Source organism: Bombina bombina, chromosome 7 (genome assembly GCF_027579735.1).
Source record: "Bombina bombina isolate aBomBom1 chromosome 7, aBomBom1.pri, whole genome shotgun sequence".
In the NCBI taxonomy this organism is placed as follows: Eukaryota; Metazoa; Chordata; class Amphibia; order Anura; family Bombinatoridae; genus Bombina; species Bombina bombina.
This window is the reverse complement of record NC_069505.1, coordinates 629,653,196-629,680,242: the sequence shown is the minus strand read 5'-3', so window position 1 is coordinate 629,680,242 and position 27,047 is coordinate 629,653,196. Positions and strand designations below refer to the sequence as shown.

The window sequence follows — 27,047 nt, the reverse complement described above, 5'->3', positions numbered from 1 at the left end:
ATGAAGAGGAGACAGCCCTAGAGGAGAAAACCAGAGATTCTTTCAGAAGGCTGTTGTCCAGCTGACTCATAAGCCAACCGAAGAACACTTCTCAACCAAAAGAATACTAAAAGAAGTAATCTACTGGCTCCTATGATAACCAGAGAAAAAAAACAATCCTTAGATGCCTGCAAATAAAATATCAGGGCATGCACAACATCCAGCTTGTGAAAACAAAGTTTCTTCAGATAAGAAGAATTAGGACAGAATGAAGGCACGACAAGTTCCTGAGAATTATTGAAGACCGATAGCATCTTAGGAAGAAAACCTAATTTGGATCGAAGGGTAGCCTTATCCGCATGAACAACAAAGAAGGCGTATCTGCAAAATTCCCAAGATAAAACTTAACATCAACAGATTACAGAAGCTCAAAACGGAGCCTGCTGCAGAACCCTAAGAACAAGAATACGGTTCCATGGAAGAGCAACCAAATAGATACAGGCCTGATCCTGATCAAAGCCTGAACAAGGGATAGAATATCTGGCAATCCGCCAGACGTAGAATCGAAAGGACAGAAACCCGACTTTCAGATAACTGATTGACAAGTCCTTCTCCAGGCCCTCCAGAAGAAAAAACTGAATGTGGGGAAAACCAGCACTTTGGCGACCCTAGCATCTACCCACCTAGGCCAAAGGCAGGAAGACCCTATTTCCACCAGAAGCCGTGGAAATGACTCAGCCAGAATAAGACCAAATACAGTTTAGCTGTAAGCCACCAGGTCTTGCTCTTAATAAACCTATTAATATCCTTGAGTAAGCTACATGAAAATATACAGTTCACAGACATTTGCAAATGTCACCTCAATAAGAGGGAATAAAAATAGTTATAAATAAAACCATATTAATAAATATAAATTAGTGTCCTAAGAGCACTAAGAGAGTATAATACGGAATCCATACAAGTTCCAGACAAGAACAATAATCACCTCAAAATGATGGCTATGGAAAAAAGAATAATTAAATTTGTGTTGTAAAAAACACTAAGATTATGATACATGAGACCATACATGTTGAAATAAGATCCCTACAGAAAATGGGATAATAAACATGAAATGGAAGATAAAAAAAATAAATAGGGAAAAAGTCATCAAAAGACAATAAATCCCTAATATCCTCTTATGCATATTAGACAAAGAAAAGATGATAAAATCTCCAGAATACGCTCTACTGAAAAGAAGGGGGATAGAAATCTTATTAAATACTGCCAAGATAAAACATCCAGCATATAACTAGACAAAAAATGATTTCCATGATTAAAGAAAGAAAAATATCCTCAGTAGAGAAGCTACTGTAAACGGTGACTAGATGGCACCTTAAACCAGGGAAAAACAAATCCTGAAAATATCGAAAAAAAGTTTCTAGGAAATAAACACTGAGAACACCAAAATGTGCGGCAATATAGATCAGCACATCTATTTGATATATATAAGCTTGAACTTACAAAACAACCAATCCACAATTAGGGAAACACTGCACTAAAATTAGACCAGCCTCTCTAAAGGACTGGATACGATAGAACGTGCAGACCATACAGATAAAAATGATGGGGGCGTCCCAAAAAACTCAGAGGGAAAAGATATAAAGCGAGAAATACCAACAGATAAGGCAATAGGTCTTAGAAGACAATCTGCTCATAAAAGAGAGATAGGATTATCGACTCAAAGTATAGGCAAGAAAAATCATGTACCGGGAAAAAGGTACTATAAATAAATACAGTCTGTATCAACTCAAAAACTCTTTCAATAAGAGATTCTGAAAGGCATAGACCCCAAAATTAGGCACAGCCTAATCTGGATATAAGACACAGAATACTGTGCCTGAAGATGACCCGGGGACCTCTGGTCCCTGTCCAGTTGCCTTTTGTCTGAGCCAGAGATTTGTAGACCACTAACCTTCAGCTTGCTAGGCAGCTAAGATAATCAGTGGACCACTTCTGCAGGCTATCTAAGAAGGCCCCCCTGCAAGAAAAACGTGCTGGAAATTCCTCCTAGAAGGAAGACTCAGTAAAAACAAACATATGTACAATACAGAGAACAAAACATGCCCTCGTACAGAGAGTATCGAATCTGAAAGACAGAATTAAAAACGCTACTCACAATAAGAGAAAAATTCATTGCATCTATATATACATAAAATATATAAGGCAAATATATATATATATATATATATATATATATATATATATATATATATATACACACAGTATATATATATATATATATATATATATACTGGTGTCCAAAAAGACACCAATAAATTAAATTGCATATAATAAAATAGATGCAGGAGTCAAAAACAGAGAGCAAATTATCTATGACAAGTATTATATTATTACTCCTACATACTTAATACAGAAGGAGAAAATAATGTTATTAGCAACCAAACATACAGCAAAGACAAGAAAATCTTAACAGAATATATATATATATATATACATACTGATAAGGTCTGAAAATCTACTCATTAAGAGATAGAGCCAATATCAAAAATATGAAATATACTAAACCTGTGCTGAGGATTGGACCTGGGACTCTAAGTTTACAGTCTGTTGCTATCTCTTACATCATCTACAGATGCAGACGAAAGAGAAAAAACCTTACTAATAGAGAGATAATATAATATCCTAATGCTAAAATAGCATCACAGACAGAAAAATATCCCCTCAGAATAAGAGACATAACATACAGGGATCCCAAAGATATTAGGCAAGAAACAAATTATTATAAAATAATTATATTGCACAACACAAATAGATTAAATAACAGCAACCACCACCTAAGACCAATTTTAGGAACGTATTTGTAATTTTGGTTTTAATATCAATTTCGATATAAAGTTTAATGTTTTAAAATTGCCTTGTGATTAGTCTGTTTAATGAAGCCTCAGATTTGGGCAATTTATAATAATATATCTATGACATCATTTTAGTTTAGTCATTTTGTACATAATTCTTTAGTTAAGCCTCAAACAAGAGGGACTGTAAACACGGACACATATTCACTTTGTCCTTATATATGCAGGACATATAACTGTAAAACACTGTCACATATTATATTGATTTTCTGGTTTTAAGTGCCACACCAATTTTCAACAAATTCTATTAGGGAGATTTTAGTAACCCTTTTAATTATTGTATTTTTTATGAGTGCTATACACTATTATGTCACTATGAAAAATAGAGTGTTATAAAGCGCATATATAAAAAAATATACTCTTTTCACTTATACCTTAAGCTAAATCTTAGCGCACCTACTAATCTCTTTTTACTATACACCACAAGATGTCGCCAAACATCAAGGATACTTGGAAAACTAAGATATTATAAGTCTACTATAGAATATAAATATAGGTACAAACTAATTCCTTAGCATGAAAGAGGAAAAGAAAAGTACCCTTTTATATTATAAAACATAATAAAAAATATTATGGGGGGCGGAGCTAGCCACTGATCTGACTAGACGTGTGCACACTGAGCTCCGTGAAATAACTTTCTAAAAGAGACTTATAAAGCATTAATTTCGGTTTAACCCAAAGATAAAATCATCCATTCTGCTGCTGGACATTACTGTAATGCAGAGTGACCTCTTTTATACACCCTGGTAGCAGCCGAAAACCATCGCAGAAGGGGACGAGTGGTCCCGCTACCCGCTAAGGAGAGTGCAGACGGGTGTTAACGACAACTTGAGGAGTCTATGGTTCCCTCACCGGACTTTCTGCAGTTATCCGGACTAGCCTGATTAGATACAACTCTGCCTCTGCTGCCACCCGTTTGTGAACCGTGGTCCACACAGCAACCCCTCACCTCTGGCGGCAGCCGTTTCCTAACTCCGGAGGGTCGGGGCTCCGCTCCGGAGTTGCGGCCTTCCCTCACACCAGCTAGCATCGAACACCTGCCGTCGCCGACTGACTTCGCTCCGGAGGGCCGGTGACCCGCTCCGGAGCACTCAGCTGTAGCCAATTCCTGCGGGAGGAAGAACGGAATACTAGCCTCGGGACTTACCTGGAAGTCTTGAGATACATACCCGCATACCTCCAGTGCCAGTCGGATTCAAGAGAGAGCTCAAAACGCCTAGATTCTCAGCGGCCAACAAGTTCTTGCCGTGCGGTGGATCCGGTAGCCACCTTGGAAGACTGCCCATTACCGGAGCTGGTGTTACTCACGTCTTGGCCCCTACTGTGACCCGGGGGACCCGGGAACGGCCCTCACAGGCCGCTTCATCTAAGTTCCGATTTGGCACGAAAGATCGCCATTTTGAGGCCTATGTGGAGGACTCACCAGTGTTCTACGCCTGGCCACAACTCCATACACTGCTCGCATAAGCATAGCTAGTCCGTGGATGGTTAGGACATAAACGGCTCCATTGCAAGCATAATTTTTGGTACAAGCAAGCTGCAGGCAGGTCTGAATAAAGTAATCTGTATCTTCACTACATGTGGGTGTTACCAGCTGGATCTACTGAATAAAACTCTGACACTAGCTCTGATATTTAATATTTAACATTTGCTTCCTTTGCCTATAAGCCCACAGAGCTAGATTTAACTAACTTGCTGTCAAGGCAGGGTACTGACACCCCTCCATATCTTACATAACATTCTGCCATCTAGCAGACAGATTACCTAACAGTAACTGAACTCAAGCCTGCATTCAGAGCAATAACTTGGGACACTAAGTGATATTTTCATACAGCTGCTGCGTCAGCCAAATGTTCTCTGTTACAAACAGAGTGGAGTGTAACTTTCTTCAGTGTATTGCTGTATATGTGTGCTGTCTCTGCTTATGGTTTAAGAGTACTGATTATGTACAATAGTCTCACTACACACCTTCTCCTTTTTAAACTCTAAGATACCCCTCACAACTGGTACAACATACTGACAACCTTTTAGAGCCCGCACTACACTCCCCCTACTGTAAAAGACCTTCTGCAATCTTATATCCAGAAGAACATCATCTTCACCTACACTCCTGAACTAACAATCTAAGGACTCAATAGCAGGGTACCTTATCCACCCCTGTCTGTTAATTCTCTCTGGCACCTCTCCCTTTCCGGTCCAGCCAGTCTGGGCTGGTCACTTCCTTTCTCCCTTTTCCCTTCTATATAGTCGTATCCCACCACTCCCTGGGGTGCCAGTGACTCACATACTTGCATTTACATGTTGGGACCGAAGGGTTCAATTACTACCTACTATTTGATGTTGTAACAAAATGTCATAAATATAGAAAGTGTTATTGACCCCTGCTCCGCAGTCTAGCAATACATAACAGACCTAGTAAACTTTACTGTACGGTGCTTTATACTTTTCAGATTGTTTTCAGAGCGCTCTATAACAGAAGGTTGGTGTTAATTTTTAACCTATAGACATACCTAACAGTCTTAACACAATGCCCCATGGGCCCAGACGTCAGGGGAAACCCTCCACTAACACTCAGAAGACTGTTTATGATCATTTTACTCAATCAGGAAAGGAATCTAACCCTGTCACCAACGAGGAGATGAGCGACCCTGAGTCGATCGATGCTGAATCTCATTCCAGTGTGCGCTCAGAAGCGCCATCACATCATTACATTACTAAGGCTACCCTACAACATATGTTGGCCAGTCAAACACGCTCTATCACCCAGGAAATTCAACGGTCCCCTGCGGAACTGAAAAAGGAAATCTCAGAGATTGGAGAAAGAGTTGAAGCACTAGAGCGGAAACAGGATGATCTAGCAGTAGATCAATCAAACCTGCTCACTTACTCTGAAACCCTAGCGGATCAGATGACTCAACTTGAATTTAAAATGGCAGACATTGAAGACAGATCTCGCAGAAATAATATCCGGTTTAGGGGCATCCCAGAAACCGTGGAAAATACTCATCTCCAACCCTACCTTAAGGAGCTGTTTACAGTACTCGTGGGCACCCCAGATGGACACACTGATACAATGGAGAGAGCCCATAGAGCTTTAAGATCACGACTTACTCCTGCCGATAAACCAAGAGATGTAATTGTCTGCTTCCACAGCTACATATATAAAGACAAACTTATGCAAGCAGCCTTCAAAAGACCGCCTATGCCAGAAAAATTCAAGGATGTTCAACTCCTGCCTGACCTCTCAACTCATACACTACAGTACCGTAAAACCTTTCAACAAATTACTCTGACACTCAGGAAGGCTAATATTAAATACAGGTGGGGCCACCCCACAAACCTAGTGGTCACCAGAAATAACCAGAGCCACACAATTAACTCCATACCTCAAGGTATGGCTCTCCTGGCCACATGGGGCCTACACCAGGAACAACCTCCACCGTTACAGCCAACTTACCCAAAGCTGAGAGCTTCGGCTCCCGAATGGTCTATTAAAGAGCAAAGAGCCAAGAAACCTAAAACTAACCCACCGTAAAAACACGTCTAGTAGCCTTTAACGGAACTTACCTAGACTCTATTTAACCTGGAAGTTTGACCTGTCTCCAACAGATCATAACTGAGACTGAGCTAAAGTTTAAAAAGTTTACTACTAGATAGTACAATTAAGTTATGTGTTTGATTGTTATTTTAAGGTTGTTGTCTTAATTTAAGTATTGCACATATGTAATAGCAAGTTAATTTACAATGATTACTGCGGAGCAGGGTCCATTCCAAAGACCCCTGTTTCTATTAGCTTCTCGCCCCCCCACGGGCAGCCCACACTAGGGCTCCACCATAGCGAACTATTTTCGCTAACTTTTCTTTACTCTATCTGTTGTCTATTTCCCTCCCCCTATCCTCCCCACCTACACTAACTCTCATTGGTAAAGGACCTGACCTACTTCCAATACTTCCCCATGCCACCCCTCAAAATACTAACCCATAATGTAAGAGGCCTAAACTCCCCACATAAGCGTAGCCTTTTAGCTAGATCACTCAAATTCCATAACCCTGACGTAGCATTCCTTCAGGAGACACATTGGTCGTCAGACAATCCTCCTTGCACAATATCTAAAGACTACACTGTCCTCGAATACACCTCTTTTTCAAAAAAAGCCAGAGGTACGGCAATTTTAATACATAAAAGAATAGCTTATGAACCAATCCAAGTTCTAAAAGACCCCCAATCTAGATTTCTCATACTAACATGTAAGCTGGACCATATTGATCATACCTTAGTTTCTATCTATCTACCTAACTCACATCAGCCTAGATACCTCAAACGGATCCTACACACAGTTGACCGGATAAAAATAGGTAGAGTCTTGCTAGCGGGGGACTTCAACATGACTTGGGATCCAGCACTGGACAGAAAAAGAACTACCCGGACAAAACACACCACCCCTCCTGCTCAACTCTCCCAAAAGTTCAGACAAATTATTACCCACTTCTGCTACTTCGATGTATGGCGTTCACTCCATACTAGAGATAGAGACTACACTCACTTCTCATTCCCTCATAAAACATACTCCAGACTTGATTATGTTTTTTGCTCAGCAGAAACCCTTGACCAAGTCAAACATTCTAACATCTCCCTATGCCCATGGTCAGATCATGACCTAGTTTCAGTAACTCTCCGCTCAGCGGAGCGACACCATGTGAAGCCTTCATGGCGCCTCCCACATGACATCCTACAGGATGCTGCATTTAAGGAAACCTTGAGAAAAGACATAACCTTCTACTGCCAAACTAATGATAATAATCAGGTCAGAGATGACACGCTATGGGGGGCGGCAAAGGCCACCTTTAGAGGTCTCATAATTAAAAAGCAAGCTCATCTTAAAAAACTATCTGGCCTACCCCTTTCCAAATCTCATATTGAATTGCGTCGACTAGAACTCCTAAATAGAAGTACACCCTCAGATGAAACCACAGCTCAAATTACACTGATTAAAAACCATATTAACCAACTAGAGCTAAAACGCACCCAGGCTAACTTATTTAAACTGAAACAGATTACTTACCATAAGAGTAACAAAGCAGATACACTACTAGCAAATAAACTTAAAAACAGGGCGGGTACCTCAAGAATTCACCAGATTCAATTTGAGAACCAGACATACCGCAAACCCTCAGACATTGGTACTTGTTTTGAGAAATTCTACTCAAACCTGTACAATCTAGAAAAAAATGCAAGCGACAAACTAACTCCTGTTGACAAAATATGCTCCTTCCTTCGCAGCTTAAATCTCCCCTCATTGTCGCCTGACGACCAAGAAACACTCTCATCCCCCTTCACCTCTATGGAAATCAAACACGTAATAAAGCATCTAAAGCCTTTCAAAACTCCGGGTCCAGATGGCTACTCAGCAGCCTTCTACAAAACATACACAAACGAACTAACCCCACTACTCCTAAGATTTTTTAACCACGCTAGAGATCAGGGTAGGTTTAGTCAGGAATTCTTGGAAGCAACGGTGATTACTATTCCTAAGCCCCAAAAAGACCCATCCTTATGCTCCAATTACAGGCCAATCTCCCTGATTAATTTAGACATTAAAATTTATGCTAAATTATTTGCTACACGCATCTCTAAATTACTCCCGAAACTCATAAACTTAGATCAAGTAGGATTTATCCCTCACCGCGAGGGACCAGACAATACTAGACGTCTCCTAAACATCTGCACTGAATCCACCAGACTAAATAGGCCATTCTCTGTCATCTCATTGGATGCAGAGAAGGCTTTTGACCGCGTTAGATGGTCCTACTTATGGGAAGCTCTTAAAATCTTTGGTTTCCCAGATCAAATTATCAAAGCGATACAGGCTCTTTACTCCACTCCCACAGCAGTAGTTAGAGGCCTAGGCTTTGCCTCACCCCCCTTCCCAATATCTAATGGCACCAGACAAGGATGTCCACTCTCACCCCTTCTCTTTGCCCTGGCAATCGAGCCACTAGCAGAACAAATCAGACAAGATAAAAAAATTGATGGCATTCGCCTACATGGCACTATTCACAAAATTGCACTCTTTGCAGACGACATTACTATATTTTCAGCAGACCCCCTATCTTCATTCCCGAGACTGATAGAAATTTTAAACTCCTTTGGAGACATGTCACTCTACAAATTAAATCTAGATAAAACAGAAATCTTTACCTGGGGAATTCCACAGAACACAGTAGACACCCTCAGGGTCCAATACAGAGTACATTGCGTCAATAACTTCATCTCCCACTTAGGTGTTAAGATATCGAATAATATCCCTCAGATGATCAAAGACAACTACCTGCCCCTTTTAACCGAACTGCGTACCCTGAAAGACAAATGGGACTATACTCACATCTCATGGATAGGTAGGTTAACAGCCCTTAAGATGTCTTTTCTACCTAAAATTACTTATCTATTTAGATGTCTTCCTCTCCGCATCCCGGGATATCTCCTTCACCAATTTCAGAGTGAATTTACAAAATATATATGGCAGCACAAACCCCCCAGAGTGGCGCACAAAATCCTTCAAAGCCCCCTTAGTAGAGGAGGTATAGCCTCCCCATCAATAACTAGGTATTATGAAGGAGCCATGCTCACCCACATCTCACAATGGGGTGCTAAAGACTCCCCTAGCAAATGGAAAACCATAGAACAAGCCTCCCTCCCAAATCAGATATTTTTACCCGACTTAATTTGGATTCCTGCCCACCTAAGACGTACCACAGACATCAGAAATGACATAATACGAGAATGCCTCGCCATGTGGGACAAGCTTAGACACTATCCACACATCGCCCCACACCCTTCACCTATTACTCCCTTGACAGGTCTCCTACGAGGCTTACCTGACTCTCATCCTTATGGCTGGACTAGATTTGGAATACAAACAGTAGCTGACCTTTGGGTTACTTCACCAACCCCGCGCTTCATGACACTTTCAGAAATAAAGGCTGGCTCCAATTTACCCAGATACATGACATACGAATACACAAGACTAAAGAGCTTTCTTACTAGTTGGGGATTTCAACCTGAGTTACACCGACCCCGTACACTCTGGGAAACGACTTGGCAACAAGGTAACAAACTACACAGACCGTTATCAATGCATTACACCTTAATAGGAAACACAGACCCTGAGAATAAACTTCCTCACTTACTCACTTGGGAATCAGTTCTAAACCTGACTCTACCCCCACAAGTATGGCAACATGTAATTTCCCTCACTAAAAAAGCACTGCACTGTGTCACACTCTTCGAAACATATTACAAACTCTTAACGAACTGGTACCTTACCCCTGCGAGACTTAATAAAATGTTTGTCTCTACCTCTCCCCTATGCTGGCGTAATTGTGGCAAAAAAGGAGACTCTCTACACATATGGTGGGAATGCCCCAAGTTAAAACCCTTATGGAGTACCTGCTTCCGTACGCTAGGGAGATTAGGCATAATACTTCCTGCAACTCCCTCTAATGCCCTCTTACACATAGGCATTACTAAATTACCTAAACACCAAGCATTTCTAGCAATTTATTTGCTAACCGCTACTAAAGCGACAATAGCCAAGGCATGGAAAACTGAGACGCCCCCAAAATGGTCATGCATCCTAAACTATATGGCATACATCTACAATATGGAGAAACCTATCTTTTACTCTCTAAATAATTCAGATCTATTTGAATTAGTGTGGGCAGATTGGCAATCTAACCACACCACTACTTGGGCCCCGTACACTAGAGCAAACACACACTAGGTAACCCTCTCCAAGTACCACCCGCATACGAACCAAAGCTCTGCCTCTAACAACTACCCTTCCTTTCCTCTCTCCCCAGTCCCTTCCCCCCACCCCAGTTAACCCACCCCATCTGACTTGAGATATATTTTGTTCACCTTTTCATTTTAGGAACACATTCTAACCTGACATATTTTTAATGTTCCAATTTTTCTGTTCATACTTTCTGTAGGAGCCTACGTGCTCCAAATCATCTAATATGTCATTGTTGTATTTGAGAAATCTTTACCAATAAAAATTTGAAACTTTAAAAAAAAAAAAAAAATAATAAAAAAAAAATATTATGTTTACATATAAATTACCACCAAATGGTGGCAATTTCCAGTGCTTAAATAGATCCCATCCCCAGGATTAACCTCTAAACGAGAGAATGATATCCTATCTGTGGGGCATCAGAGAAGGAATAATTATATAACTTATTCTTCCTAAGATATCTGTAGTAGTCAAAATACCATGAACTGGCACAAGATGGCAGCAAAGGCTAAGAGATCCTAGAAATATTCAAGATTTTTGAAAGGTACAGAAAATTAACTGTACACATATAAAATCATAAACACCTAAAAGTGCACCAACAGTCCCGAAGCCAGGGAAACCACCCACCAGACCGGAGAACTACTGACCCATTTCACTCCTGAACTCAGACGTGAAAATTTATGCCAAGACCCTGGCTAATAGGCTGAACCCTTTACTAAAGCAACTGGTCCATACGGACCAGGTCGGTTTTATCCCAGGGAGGGAAGACAGGGATAACACCCTGAAAGTAACACAATTGATATCATACTCCCGAAATAAACATATCCCACTGGGAATAATTTCCACTGATGCCGAGAAGGCGTTTGATAGGGTGGACTGGAGATTTCTCAGAGCCACCCTGTCTGCCATGAATGTAGGGGATGGATTCATTGGAAGGGTTTTTGCCCTGTATTCATGCCCAACAGCCAGAGTTAGGGTTAATGGCCATCTCTCGGAACCCTTTAAAATCTCCAACGGAACACGACAGGGATGCCCCCTATCCCCTTTACTATTCGCCCTCACTATAGAAATATTGGCACATAAGATTAGATGCAACCAACAGATCCGGGGAATCACAGTAAACAACACGGAATATAAAACGGCCCTTTGTGCCGATGACGTGCTGCTGACCCTGACTGACATAGATGAATCTGTGCCAGCCCTGCTTAGGGAATTACAAACATATGGTAGAGTTTCCAACTTCCTCCTCAATCTGGCAAAATCCGAGATACTCAATGTAAATATACCTCACCCGGTCATGGAGAGGGTTACCTCCCACTGCCCCCTCAAAATTCAACCCAGATTTAGGAGTTTTTCTTACAGCTGACCCAGCGGACATGACAGAGCCTAACTATATTCTCATTCAAAATTAAATTATAAATGACCTCTCCAGATGGCGCTGAAAAACATTCCTTCTCAGTGACACTGCCCTTAAAACCTGACATTGTTATTTCACTCTCTGCCTAAAATAGAAGACACTGCCACACAACTGCTCCTTACGATTTTCCTGAATAGCGCTAAAACCCTTATCCCCCAGATGTGGAAGTCGGCATTGATGCCCACACTAGAGCAGTGGAAGGCTCAGGTGACACTCATTCTTAACTTAGACAGGCGGCATTACTGGGATTCAGGCAGAGCAGTGACACATGAGTTAATGATGATTAAATGGAAAGAAGCTGTGGGGGGGCGACGCCGGACATGGTGTACAGACATAGATGATTGGTTGAACAGTGGCGGGGGGTCGTGCCGGCGCGTTCCCGTTCCCCTTTATCTCTCCTCCTCACCTAAATCTCCCTCCCTCTCTTACCTTTTTTTTTTTCCTTCTCTTCCCCTCCCTCCACCTCATCCATCGCCTACCCCTTCCCTTATTCCTACTCTCTTGGCATTTACTGCACTACTATAATACACGGCCCAAGGGTCCACTGTATGGTTACAATTCAAACTTTGAGCTTTGGGCCATTCCTTTAAATCTGTTCGTTATTATTGTTAACATATTCTTGCAAATGTTCCAGGTTTACCCTGTTCTAAATAATACTGTTAATGAATGAAACAAAGAAAACAGGGAAGAAGAGAAAAAGAAAAAGAAAAGAGAAGATTACATAAAGTACAGATGGACTTAGTTGCAAACATTATATAACTGTCATGAGCATTGTATCTTAGCTAAATTTTGACTTTGTAACTTCTTGAAAGTCCTAAACCTGTTGTATCTTGTACTTTTTGTTAATACCTCAATAAAGCTCTTTTGAGAAAAAAAAAAAAAAGTGCACCAACAGATTTGATGCCTATTTAGGATAAAAACAAAATAAACATAGTTCATAAAACTAAAGATCACCAAACACACAAATTACGGCTGAAAAGACAGACCGCAAATAAATTAAAATGGCGGCTATAGTCTGACGTACTGAGGAAGAAAAACCTGATAATCTGACCTCTATATTTGCGTTGCAATATTAACCCACTTTGAAATGCTGGAGGAGAGGCCAACAGTTGGAAAATATTTTCAGCCCGCTTTACATCACCGGCCGTTTTCTATTAGAGGTATCTCTTACCTCCTCCTCCACAGTGGCGTCAACTCTTAGGAGCGATCCGAGAAAGAACAGCTGTTATGGAGAAACTACTGAAAAAAGAGGTCATTAGATAGTTAAGGTCCTCTTACGGATCGCTCCCTTAGATCAAGTATAGAGATCATTAGGAACTGCTTACCACTCTAGGACTGCGCCAATACCACGTAGGTGAAATTAAAACTGCAAATAAACTTCCCAACATGTCTTGAATAGGGATATTAGTAACCACACTTAAAAGGTTGATGTAAATGATTTTCGGGTTGTGTAAAACAGTGGCGCAATCCTAGGGTAGCTATAAAGGATAAATTGCAGTGATAAGGAACCCTGACTGCTCAGGGAACCGCGCTACGGTCCGTGTAAAAAAGCCCTTAGATCTAAAAAGGCATCATAATGAGGACTTAAATAAATCCCATCTGAAAAGATTATAGCAGACTCCTCTACCGGTGAGCTTAGTCTCCATTTTAGACAGTTGCCGGCATAGGGGGATTGTACACTTTTAGCCCCTAGAAAGGGCCCTCAATGTCCACCCACACAGAGTATAATAGGAAAAAGTCTCTTACCCTCATCAGCCCTATTAGACAACAAGCCATGAGGGCAGGGTACAGGACTCGCGGTTAGAAGTCTTCTTTCTTCTACACCAGCTTCTGGTCTTTCAGTTTCGCCGGCTTCTGACAGTGACACTGGAACTTCAGCTATGGGCAGACATTTAATCCAGGGTGTGACAGAATCATACAACTTCTGACAGGGACCTGGAGAATAAGAAAAAACAGAGTAACCAACCCTGGTTTTCTATATATGGGTAGCATAATTGTTGGAAGGTAGGCAAGGACTACCTCGCCATCTTCCAACTGCTAAAAGCCGCCAATACTCTTATTAAAGAGATTGAAATGGACACAGCATAGCCCCAATCCTTGCTTGCACAGAAAATTACCCATTATAGGATTAAAAGTTGATTTCTTCAGACACAATCTTCACACACCCCATACGATGTACGAAGCAAAGAATGACTGGGAGTTATGGGAAGTGAGAGTGATATTTAACAGTTCTGTTGGGTGTTCTTTGCTTCCCCCTGGTGGTCAGGAGTTGAATTCCCACTAGTAATTGAATGGATTCGTGGACTCTTCATGCCATTGGAAAGAAATGTAAATTTAATGCAGTATTTAGGAGACAAAAAAAGTTAAAAAGGACATACTTGAAATCCCAGGACATACTTGAAAACGAGAGAAATCTCAATGTATCCTTCCTGGTAAAATATTTTATAAATAAATATATGGGTTTAATTAAAGTACACTGCCTGGCATGTCACTTTAACATGTACCAGATAGTGGGCTTGCAGGGCTAAGTATGTTAAATTACCATGCAATAAAAAGTAGCTGAACACTTCTCCTTGCAACTCAGAAAAGGTGCTGAGAACACTGTACTGTGTAGAGTAGGGATCAGACCCAAACAGCCCCAATACCTTTTTTTTATTTTAAACACTATCTAAATATCTCTCTTCTCCCCTCAATAGATCGATCCCATCAAGGTACCCCTGGTACTGAAGCGGTTAATAATCAAGGATGTGCAATTTAACTGTACGGTGCAATTATTAGAATTATCCCATTTAAAACATTTCCACTGTCAAGTTAATCATTACCTGCCCATGGTTCGGATTTGATTTGCACCTGCAAGATATCCTTTTGGCCTTCGCCATTTTCTTCATCGTCGCTTATTGATATAACGTCATGGCGTTCAGCTTCCTGCTCTGTATATTCCAGAGTAGAAAAATAAAATAAATAGGGCTGATGTACCTCAATTATATTTCTAACTGTAATAAAAGTCATGATAGTTCTACAATAGTGGAGCTTTATGATTAAATTCAACACCACAACTGAAATTCGTCAGGATGTTATTGTCAGACTATGGGGACTATTTATCAAATGTCTGTCCGAAATGATCCGATCAGCGGATCATGTACGACAGACATCGCTGAATGCGGACAGCATTACGCTCTCCGCATTGCACCAGCAGTTCTTGTGAACTGCTGGTGAAATGCCACCCTCTAGCCGGGGGTGTCAATCAACCCGATCGTATTCGATCGGGTTGATTTCCTGCAATGTCTGTCCGCCTCCTCAGAGCAGGCGGACAGGTTATGGAGCAGCGGTCTTTAGACTTCATAACTGAAGGCTCGCCATAAACACGGGCCTTTAAGCTCAGAACGGAGCTTGATAAACCGGCCCCTATATGTAGACTCAATCCTTTAACATTATTTATAAGTATTTACATAAAGTTCTTTTTTATTTCAGTGCACAACATGTGGGTTAAAGGTTTATCATAAATATTACGCACCTGCACACGGTTCAGTTTTGATTTTCACCTGGATAATATCCTTTTCATTTCTTTCACCAACTCTTTCTTCAGTAATTGACACAGTCTTAAGAGATTCGTCTTGGTTACCTTAGATTTCCAAACAAATGAAGCAAAAAAAAACAAAAAAAAACGAAAAATTGAGAAAGAAAGAAAAACCCAAATTGAAAACGCATTAGAGTTTAGCTTTCAGATCTTTTATTTTTTTTCTTTCTTTCTTTAATAATGCTCAAAATGAAGATACAACAATGATATTACTAAATGTTAAAGTGTTATGTAGCAGATCTTTTTACAATTGTGCATACGAGTAATCGTGCTCTCTCAACTCTGAGCCTATTTATATGTATGAGCAATATAATAACAAGGGGGTTGGGGGGGGATGGGTCTCCCATTATTCTTTTTTAAAGTTTTATTCTTCCTGCGCTAAAGGTCTGAGACTAGTTCTGACCTTTAGCGCAGGAAGAATAAAAACCTTTCTAGTATTCCTCTGGGGACTATTAATATCATCCTGTTTTCCTTTTTGGTGTGGTCTTTCCCTCTCTGCTTTCAGCGCTCTCTCATCTCTCTCCCATTATTCTTGCATAGGTGAATGAGGTAGTGGTATGGTAGTCTGGAATTTGGGGTATTAGAGATAGTGGGAGAGGAAAGGGTTAACAACAAGGTTAGGGGTATGTTAGGGACTACTTGCCAAGGTGCCGTAATCACCCAGCTTTACTTTGGTAAATGTCTGAGGTGAGTTTAGCTTTCAGCTTTTATTTATTTTCAGATGTTTGATCACAAGACACAGTTTTAAGGGACACTGTAATATAAAAAGGATATGCTATAAATCACTAGCAGTACTAACATTAGGTAATAAAGTTTAACCCCAGCAAACACATGAAAGGCAAAAATAATAGCAAATTTAGCAAGACAGGTCTCTGTTATTTAAATAAATGTGTAACTGTAACAGAGAACTGAGGCTCTGCCAAATGAAATAGCAACTTCACTTATATTTTATATTACACTGTTGAACGTTAATATTTTCTATATAAACTGTATGTACTGTACCCCAATATCTAGTTTTTATTTGCCTTTCTGTATATATTGCAATATTTGCCAACGTGTCCATAAATAATCTTAAAAAACGATTTAAAAAATTAAAAGAGTTTTTCTTAATATATGGGTTAGGCTCAAACTGAGTTACTATAAAGTCCTGAGACGCCACCTAAAAGCTTTACTTCTGGTTCCTATTAAACTAAAATCCTTTGTGTTTATATATAAATATATGGAGAATAGGCAAATTATTCTTTATAGGGAGTTGTGTAGTTTTACCTAGGTTCTCATTTGCTGGGACTTCCAAACTATTAACAGTCTGATCTTCCATAACATTTTTGTACAGTTCCTTGTGTCCATCTATATATTTCCACTCCTCCACTGAGAAATAAACGGCAAGATTATCACCCTTTTTAGGGACCTGAAACATAAACATCACATTCAGTTCTAACACAGCGACTCGCTTAAACGGACATAGCTAGAACATGCAAAGACAAACAGATCACATGAAATCTGGCTAAAACAATTACAAGAAGAAATAAACTACAAAATGGTAGCATTGTAGGTTTAGTTCCTTTACCAGCTGATGGATCAAGATAAAAGATTTTCCTTTAATAAATAGTTACCCTACATTTCCAAAGCAATAGGGGGTGGAAAAACAATGACTAAAGAAGGGCGGAAATCCAAGTAAAGCTGCCGTAGGCTAGAGTCAAAGAGATCATACGCTGCATATGAAAACAGTTGTTGTGCAAACCATAAAAACATCAGTTTTGTATTTTGTCATTTATTCTGATCTTAGATTCTCTCTCAATGTGCCACACCCTATTTGACCTATTTCTGGAGCCACCAGACAAAGCTTCCGTCACGTCATTAGCAACAGATTTGTGCTTTCATACGGTTTATGAATAGCAACTCCAGACAATATGGTTGCACAAGGTGTGAAAACTAGCAACAGGCAAAGCGTCATGTATGTCATACTTCTGTTGTCATTTCCAATAACGTGACACTATTTCATACAGGTTTTACTTGGATGTAACAATACTAGAGGCAAAGCGTCATGTATGTCATATTTCTGTTGTCATTTCCAATAACGTGACACTATTTCATACAGATTTTACTTTTATGTAACAATACTAGAGGCAAAGCGTCATGTATGTCATACTTCTGTTGTCATTTCCAATAACGTGACACTATTTCATACAGGTTTTACTTGGATGTAACAATACTAGAGGCAAAGCGTCATGTATGTCATACTTCTGTTGTCATTTCCAATAACGTGACACTATTTCATACAGGTTTTACTTGGATGTAACAATACTAGAGGCAAAGCGTCATGTATGTCATACTTCTGTTGTCATTTTCAATAACGTGACACTATTTCATACAGGTTTTACTTGGATGTAACAATACTAGAGGCAAAGCGTCATGTATGTCATACTTCTGTTGTCATTTCCAATAACGTGACACTATTTCATACAGATTTTACTTTTATGTAACAATACTAGAGGCAAAGCGTCATGTATGTCATACTTCTGTTGTCATTTCCAATAACGTGACACCATTTCATACAGGTTTTACTTGGATGTAACAATACTAGAGGCAAAGCGTCATGTATGTCATACTTCTGTTGTCATTTCCAATAACGTGACACCATTTCATACAGGTTTTACTTGGATGTAACAATACTAGAGGCAAAGCGTCATGTATGTCATACTTCTGTTGTCATTTCCAATAACGTGACACTATTTCATACAGATTTTACTTTTATGTAACAATACTAGAGGCAAAGCGTCATGTATGTCATACTTCTGTTGTCATTTCGAATAACGTGACACTATTTCATACAGGTTTTACTTGGATGTAACAATACTAGAGGCAAAGCGTCATGTATGTCATACTTCTGTTGTCATTTCCAATAACGTGACACTATTTCATACAGGTTTTACTTTTATGTAACAATACTAGAGGGAAAGCGTCATGTATGTGATACTTCTGTTGTCATTTCCAATAACGTGACACTATTTCATACAGGTTTTACTTGGATGTAACAATACTAGAGGGAAAGCGTCATGTATGTCATACTTCTGTTGTCATTTCCAATAACGTGACACTATTTCATACAGGTTTTACTTGGATGTAACAATACTAGAGGGAAAGCGTCATGTATGTGATACTTCTGTTGTCATTTCCAATAACGTGACACTATTTCATACAGGTTTTACTTGGATGTAACAATACTAGAGGCAAAGCGTCATGAATGTGATACTTCTGTTGTCATTTCCAATAACGTGACACTATTTCATACAGGTTTTACTTGGATGTAACAATACTAGAGGCAAAGCGTCATGTATGTCATACTTCTGTTGTCATTTCCAATAACGTGACACTATTTCATACAGATTTTACTTTTATGTAACAATACTAGAGGCAAAGCGTCATGTATGTCATACTTCTGTTGTCATTTCCAATAACGTGACACTATTTCATACAGATTTCACTTGGATGTAACAATACTAGAGGGAAAGCGTCATGTATGTCATACTTCTGTTGTCATTTCCAATAACGTGACACTATTTCATACAGGTTTTACTTTTATGTAACAATACTAGAGGCAAAGCGTCATGTATGTCATACTTCTGTTGTCATTTCCAATAACGTGACACTATTTCATACAGGTTTTACTTTTATGTAACAATACTAGAGGCAAAGCGTCATGTATGTCATACTTCTGTTGTCATTTTCAATAACGTGACACTATTTCATACAGGTTTTACTTTTATGTAACAATACTAGAGGCAAAGCGTCATGTATGTGATACTTCTGTTGTCATTTCCAATAACGTGACACTATTTCATACAGGTTTTACTTTTATGTAACAATACTAGAGGCAAAGCGTCATGAATGTGATACTTCTGTTGTCATTTCCAATAACGTGACACCATTTCATACAGGTTTTACTTTTATGTAACAATACTAGAGGCAAAGCGTCATGAATGTGATACTTCTGTTGTCATTTCCAATAACGTGACACTATTTCACACAGGTTTTACTTTTATGTAACAATACTAGAGGCAAAGCGTCATGTATGTCATACTTCTGTTGTCATTTCCAATAACGTGACACTATTTCATACAGGTTTTACTTTTATGTAACAATACTAGAGGCAAAGCGTCATGAATGTGATACTTCTGTTGTCATTTTCAATAACGTGACACTATTTCATACAGGTTTTACTTTTATGTAACAATACTAGAGGCAAAGCGTCATGTATGTGATACTTCTGTTGTCATTTTCAATAACGTGACACTATTTCATACAGATTTTACTTTTATGTAACAATACTAGAGGCAAAGCGTCATGAATGTCATACTTCTGTTGTCATTTCCAATAACGTGACACTATTTCATACAGGTTTTACTTTTATGTAACAATACTAGAGGCAAAGCGTCATGTATGTCATACTTCTGTTGTCATTTTCAATAACGTGACACTATTTCATACAGATTTTACTTGGATGTAACAATACTAGAGGCAAAGCGTCATGTATGTCATACTTCTGTTGTCATTTCCAATAACGTGACACTATTTCATACAGGTTTTACTTGGATGTAACAATACTAGAGGCAAAGCGTCATGAATGTGATACTTCTGTTGTCATTTCCAATAACGTGACACTATTTCATACAGGTTTTACTTGGATGTAACAATACTAGAGGCAAAGCGTCATGAATGTGATACTTCTGTTGTCATTTCCAATAACGTGACACTATTTCATACAGATTTCACTTGGATGTAACAATACTAGAGGCAAAGCATCATGTATGTCATACTTCTGTTGTCATTTTCAATAACGTGACACTATTTCATACAGATTTTACTTTTATGTAACAATACTAGAGGGAAAGCGTCATGCATGTGATACTTCTGTTGTCATTTTCAATAACGTGACACTATTTCATACAGATTTTACTTTTATGTAACAATACTAGAGGCAAAGCGTCATGTATGTCATACTTCTGTTGTCATTTCCAATAACGTGACACTATTTCATACAGGTTTTACTTTTATGTAACAATACTAGAGGGAAAGCGTCATGCATGTGATACTTCTGTTGTCATTTTCAATAACGTGACACTATTTCATACAGATTTTACTTTTATGTAACAATACTAGAGGCAAACCGTCATGTATGTCATACTTCTGTTGTCATTTCCAATAACGTGACACTATTTCATACAGATTTCACTTGGATGTAACAATACTAGAGGCAAAGCGTCATGTATGTGATACTTCTGTTGTCATTTTCAATAACGTGACACTATTACATACAGATTTTACTTGGATGTAACAATACTAGAGGCAAAGCGTCATGTATGTCATACTTCTGTTGTCATTTTCAATAACGTGACACTATTTCATACAGATTTTACTTGGATGTAACAATACTAGAGGCAAAGCGTCATGTATGTCATACTTCTGTTGTCATTTCCAATAACGTGACACTATTTCATACAGATTTTATTTGGATGTAACAATACTAGAGGCAAAGCGTCATGTATGTCATACTTCTGTTGTCATTTTCAATCACGTGACACTATTTCATACAGATTTTACTTTTATGTAACAATACTAGAGGCAAAGCATCATGTATGTCATACTTCTGTTGTCATTTTCAATAACGTGACACTATTTCATACAGGTTTTACTTTTATGTAACAATACTAGAGGCAAAGCGTCATGAATGTGATACTTCTGTTGTCATTTTCAATAACGTGACACTATTTCATACAGATTTTACTTTTATGTAACAATACTAGAGGCAAAGCGTCATGTATGTCATACTTCTGTTGTCATTTTCAATAAAGTGACACTATTTCATACAGATTTTACTTGGATGTAACAATACTAGAGGCAAAGCGTCATGAATGTCATACTTCTGTTGTTATTTCCAATAACGTGACACTATTTCATACAGGTTTTACTTTTATGTAACAATACTAGAGGCAAAGCGTCATGTATGTCATACTTCTGTTGTCATTTCCAATAACGTGACACTATTTCATACAGATTTTACTTTTATGTAACAATACTAGAGGCAAAGCGTCATGTATGTCATACTTCTGTTGTCATTTCCAATAACGTGACACTATTTCATACAGGTTTTACTTGGATGTAACAATACTAGAGGCAAAGCGTCATGAATGTGATACTTCTGTTGTCATTTCCAATAACGTGACACTATTTCATACAGGTTTTACTTGGATGTAACAATACTAGAGGCAAAGCGTCATGTATGTCATACTTCTGTTGTCATTTTCAATAACGTGACACTATTTCATACAGATTTTACTTTTATGTAACAATACTAGAGGCAAAGCGTCATGAATGTCATACTTCTGTTGTTATTTCCAATAACGTGACACTATTTCATACAGGTTTTACTTTTATGTAACAATACTAGAGGCAAAGCGTCATGTATGTCATACTTCAGTTGTCATTTCCAATAACGTGACACTATTTCATACAGATTTTACTTTTATGTAACAATACTAGAGGCAAAGCGTCATGTATGTCATACTTCTGTTGTCATTTCCAATAACGTGACACTATTTCATACAGGTTTTACTTGGATGTAACAATACTAGAGGCAAAGCGTCATGAATGTGATACTTCTGTTGTCATTTCCAATAACGTGACACTATTTCATACAGGTTTTACTTGGATGTAACAATACTAGAGGCAAAGCGTCATGAATGTGATACTTCTGTTGTCATTTCCAATAACGTGACACTATTTCATACAGATTTCACTTGGATGTAACAATACTAGAGGCAAAGCATCATGTATATCATACTTCTGTTGTCATTTTCAATAACGTGACACTATTTAATACAGATTTTACTTTTATGTAACAATACTAGAGGGAAAGAGTCATGCATGTGATACTTCTGCTGTCATTTTCAATAACGTGACACTATTTCATACAGATTTTACTTTTATGTAACAATACTAGAGGCAAAGCGTCATGTATGTCATACTTCTGTTGTCATTTCCAATAACGTGACACTATTTCATACAGGTTTTACTTTTATGTAACAATACTAGAGGGAAAGCGTCATGCATGTGATACTTCTGTTGTCATTTTCAATAACGTGACACTATTTCATACAGATTTTACTTTTATGTAACAATACTAGAGGCAAACCGTCATGTATGTCATACTTCTGTTGTCATTTCCAATAACGTGACACTATTTCATACAGATTTCACTTGGATGTAACAATACTAGAGGCAAAGCGTCATGTATGTCATACTTCTGTTGTCATTTTCAATAACGTGACACTATTTCATACAGATTTCACTTGGATGTAACAATACTAGAGGCAAAGCGTCATGTATGTGATACTTCTGTTGTCATTTTCAATAACGTGACACTATTTCATACAGGTTTTACTTTTATGTAACAATACTAGAGGCAAAGCGTCATGTATGTGATACTTCTGTTGTCATTTTCAATAACGTGACACTATTTCATACAGGTTTTACTTGGATGTAACAATACTAGAGGCAAAGCGTCATGTATGTCATACTTCTGTTGTCATTTCCAATAACGTGACACTATTTCATACAGATTTTACTTGGATGTAACAATACTAGAGGAAAAGCGTCATGAATGTCATACTTCTGTTGTCATTTTCAATAACGTGACACTATTTCATACAGGTTTTACTTTTATGTAACAATACTAGAGGCAAAGCGTCATGAAAGTGATACTTCTGTTGTCATTTTCAATAACGTGACACTATTTCATACAGGTTTTACTTTTATGTAACAATACTAGAGGCAAAGCGTCATGAATGTGATACTTCTGTTGTCATTTTCAATAACGTGACACTATTTCATACAGATTTCACTTGGATGTAACAATAATAGAGGCAAAGCGTCATGTATGTCATACTTCTGTTGTCATTTTCAATAACGTGACACTATTTCATACAGGTTTTACTTGGATGTAACAATACTAGAGGCAAAGCGTCATCTATGTGATACTTCTGTTGTCATTTTCAATAACGTGACACTATTTCATACAGATTTCACTTGGATGTAACAAAACTAGAGGCAAAGCGTCATGTATGTCATACTTCTGTTGTCATTTCCAATAACGTGACACTATTTCATACAGATTTTACTTGGATGTAACAATACTAGAGGCAAAGCGTCATGTATGTCATACTTCTGTTGTCATTTCCAATAACGTGACACTATTTCATACAGATTTCACTTGGATGTAACAATACTAGAGGCAAAGCGTCATGTATGTCATACTTCTGTTGTCATTTCCAATAACGTGACACTATTTCATACAGATTTTACTTTTATGTAACAATACTAGAGGCAAAGCGTCATGTATGTCATACTTCTGTTGTCATTTTCAATAACGTGACACTATTTCATACAGGTTTTACTTGGATGTAACAATACTAGAGGCAAAGCGTCATGAATGTGATACTTCTGTTGTCATTTCCAATAACGTGACACTATTTCATACAGGTTTTACTTGGATGTAACAATTCTAGAGGCAAAGCGTCATGAATGTGATACTTCTGTTGTCATTTCCAATAACGTGACACTATTTCATACAGATTTTACTTGGATGTAACAATACTAGAGGCAAAGCGTCATGTATGTGATACTTCTGTTGTCATTTTCAATAACGTGACACTATTTCATACAGATTTTACTTGGATGTAACAATACTAGAGGCAAAGCGTCATGTATGTCATACTTCTGTTGTCATTTTCAATAACGTGACACTATTTCATACAGATTTTACTTGGATGTAACAATACTAGAGGCAAAGCGTCATGTATGTCATACTTCTGTTGTCATTTTCAATAACGTGACACTATTTCATACAGATTTTACTTTTAAGTAACAATACTAGAGGCAAAGCGTCATGAATGTGATACTTCTGTTGTCATTTTCAATAACGTGACACTATTTCATACAGATTTTACTTTTATGTAACAATACTAGAGGCAAAGCGTCATGTATGTCATACTTCTGTTGTCATTTTCAATAACGTGACACTATTTCATACAGATTTTACTTGGATGTAACAATACTAGAGGCAAAGCGTCATGTATGTCATACTTCTGTTGTCATTTTCAATAACGTGACACTATTTCATACAGATTTCACTTGGATGTAACAATACTAGAGGCAAAACAAGAGCCATGACATTTGCACAATAATGCAATTTTGTTTATTTTAGGCCCTTGAGATGATCCCACAGTTATTTTAAATGATTGGAATAGACACCATTATTTCCCTCTAATAACTAATAGCAGGTCCTTGGTTTTGTCTGTGATCTACGCACCTCATGGTATTTTGTGCCATTTTCTCTGTATACAAATCTACCTACAGAATTTACTTCTAGATAAATCATAAAACAGTTTGTCATGAGCTATAAAAACATAATTTATGTAAGAACTTACCTGATAAATTCATTTCTTTCATATTAGCAAGAGTCCATGAGCTAGTGACGTATGGGATATACATTCCTACCAGGAGGGGCAAAGTTTCCCAAACCTCAAAATGCCTATAAATACACCCCTCACCACACCCACAATTCAGTTTAACGAATAGCCAAGAAGTGGGGTGATAAAAAAGTGCGAAAGCATATAAAATAAGGAATTGGAATAATTGTGCTTTATACAAAAATCATAACCACCACAAAAAAAGGGCGGGCCTCATGGACTCTTGCTAATATGAAAGAAATGAATTTATCAGGTAAGTTCTTACATAAATTATGTTTTCTTTCATGTAATTAGCAAGAGTCCATGAGCTAGTGACGTATGGGATAATGACTACCCAAGATGTGGATCTTTCCACACAAGAGTCACTAGAGAGGGAGGGATAAAATAAAGACAGCCAATTCCTGCTGAAAATAATCCACACCCAAAATAAAGTTTAATGAAAAACATAAGCAGAAGATTCAAACTGAAACCGCTGCCTGAAGTACTTTTCTACCAAAAACTGCTTCAGAAGAAGAAAATACATCAAAATGGTAGAATTTAGTAAAGGTATGCAAAGAGGACCAAGTTGCTGCTTTGCAAATCTGATCAATCGAAGCTTCATTCCTAAACGCCCAGGAAGTAGAAACTGACCTAGTAGAATGAGCTGTGATCCTCTGAGGCAGAGTTTTACCCGACTCAACATAGGCAAGATGAATTAAAGATTTCAACCAAGATGCCAAAGAAATGGCAGAAGCTTTCTGGCCTTTTCTAGAACCGGAAAAGATGACAAATAAACTAGAAGTCTTTCGGAAAGACTTAGTAGCTTCAACATAATATTTCAAAGCTCTAACATCCAAAGAATGCAACGATTTCTCCTTAGAATTCTTAGGATTAGGACATAATGAAGGAACCACAATTTCTCTACTAATGTTGTTGGAATTCACAACTTTAGGTAAAAATTCAAAAGAAGTTCGCAACACCGCCTTATCCTGATGAAAAATCAGAAAAGGAGACTCACAAGAAAGAGCAGATAATTCAGAAACTCTTCTGGCAGAAGAGATTGCCAAAAGGAACAAAACTTTCCAAGAAAGTAATTTAATGTCCAATGAATGCATAGGTTCAAACGGAGGAGCTTGAAGAGCCCCCAGAACCAAATTCAAACTCCAAGGAGGAGAAATTGACTTAATGACAGGTTTTATACGAACCAAAGCTTGTACAAAACAATGAATATCAGGAAGAATAGCAATCTTTCTGTGAAAAAGAACAGAAAGAGCAGAGATTTGACCTTTCAAGGAACTTGCGGACAAACCCTTATCTAAACCATCCTGAAGAAACTGTAAAATTCTCGGTATTCTAAAAGAATGCCAAGAAAAATGATGAGAAAGACACCAAGAAATATAGGTCTTCCAGACTCTATAATATATCTCTCTAGATACAGATTTACGCGCCTGTAACATAGTATTAATCACAGAGTCAGAGAAACCTCTTTGACCAAGAATCAAGCGTTCAATCTCCATACCTTTAAATTTAAGGATTTCAGATCCTGATGGAAAAAAGGACCTTGCGACAGAAGGTCTGGTCTTAACGGAAGAGTCCACGGTTGGCAAGAGGCCATCCGGACAAGATCCGCATACCAAAACCTGTGAGGCCATGCCGGAGCTACCAGCAGAACAAACGAGCATTCCTTCAGAATCTTGGAGATTACTCTTGGAAGAAGAACTAGAGGCGGAAAGATATAGGCAGGATGATACTTCCAAGGAAGTGATAATGCATCCACTGCCTCCGCCTGAGGATCCCGGGATCTGGACAGATACCTGGGAAGTTTCTTGTTTAGATGAGACGCCATCAGATCTATTTCTGGAA

The 27,047-nt window shown here is 38.4% G+C and overlaps 1 protein-coding gene across 3 annotated transcripts in view; it reads right to left on the bottom strand.

The window, feature by feature from the left end:
* LOC128635655 (oocyte zinc finger protein XlCOF22) overlaps nt 1-27,047 on the bottom strand; it is a 109,903-nt gene that overhangs the window by 22,102 nt on the left and 60,754 nt on the right. For all 3 annotated transcript variants that reach the window (XM_053688746.1, XM_053688748.1, XM_053688747.1), the window contains exons 6-8: nt 16,945-17,086; nt 15,616-15,723; nt 14,924-15,031 (exon numbers count right to left, since the gene is read on the bottom strand). In XM_053688746.1, coding sequence (XP_053544721.1) covers nt 14,924-15,031; nt 15,616-15,723; nt 16,945-17,086 — 358 coding nt within the window. The remainder of the gene's footprint in view (nt 1-14,923; nt 15,032-15,615; nt 15,724-16,944; nt 17,087-27,047) is intronic.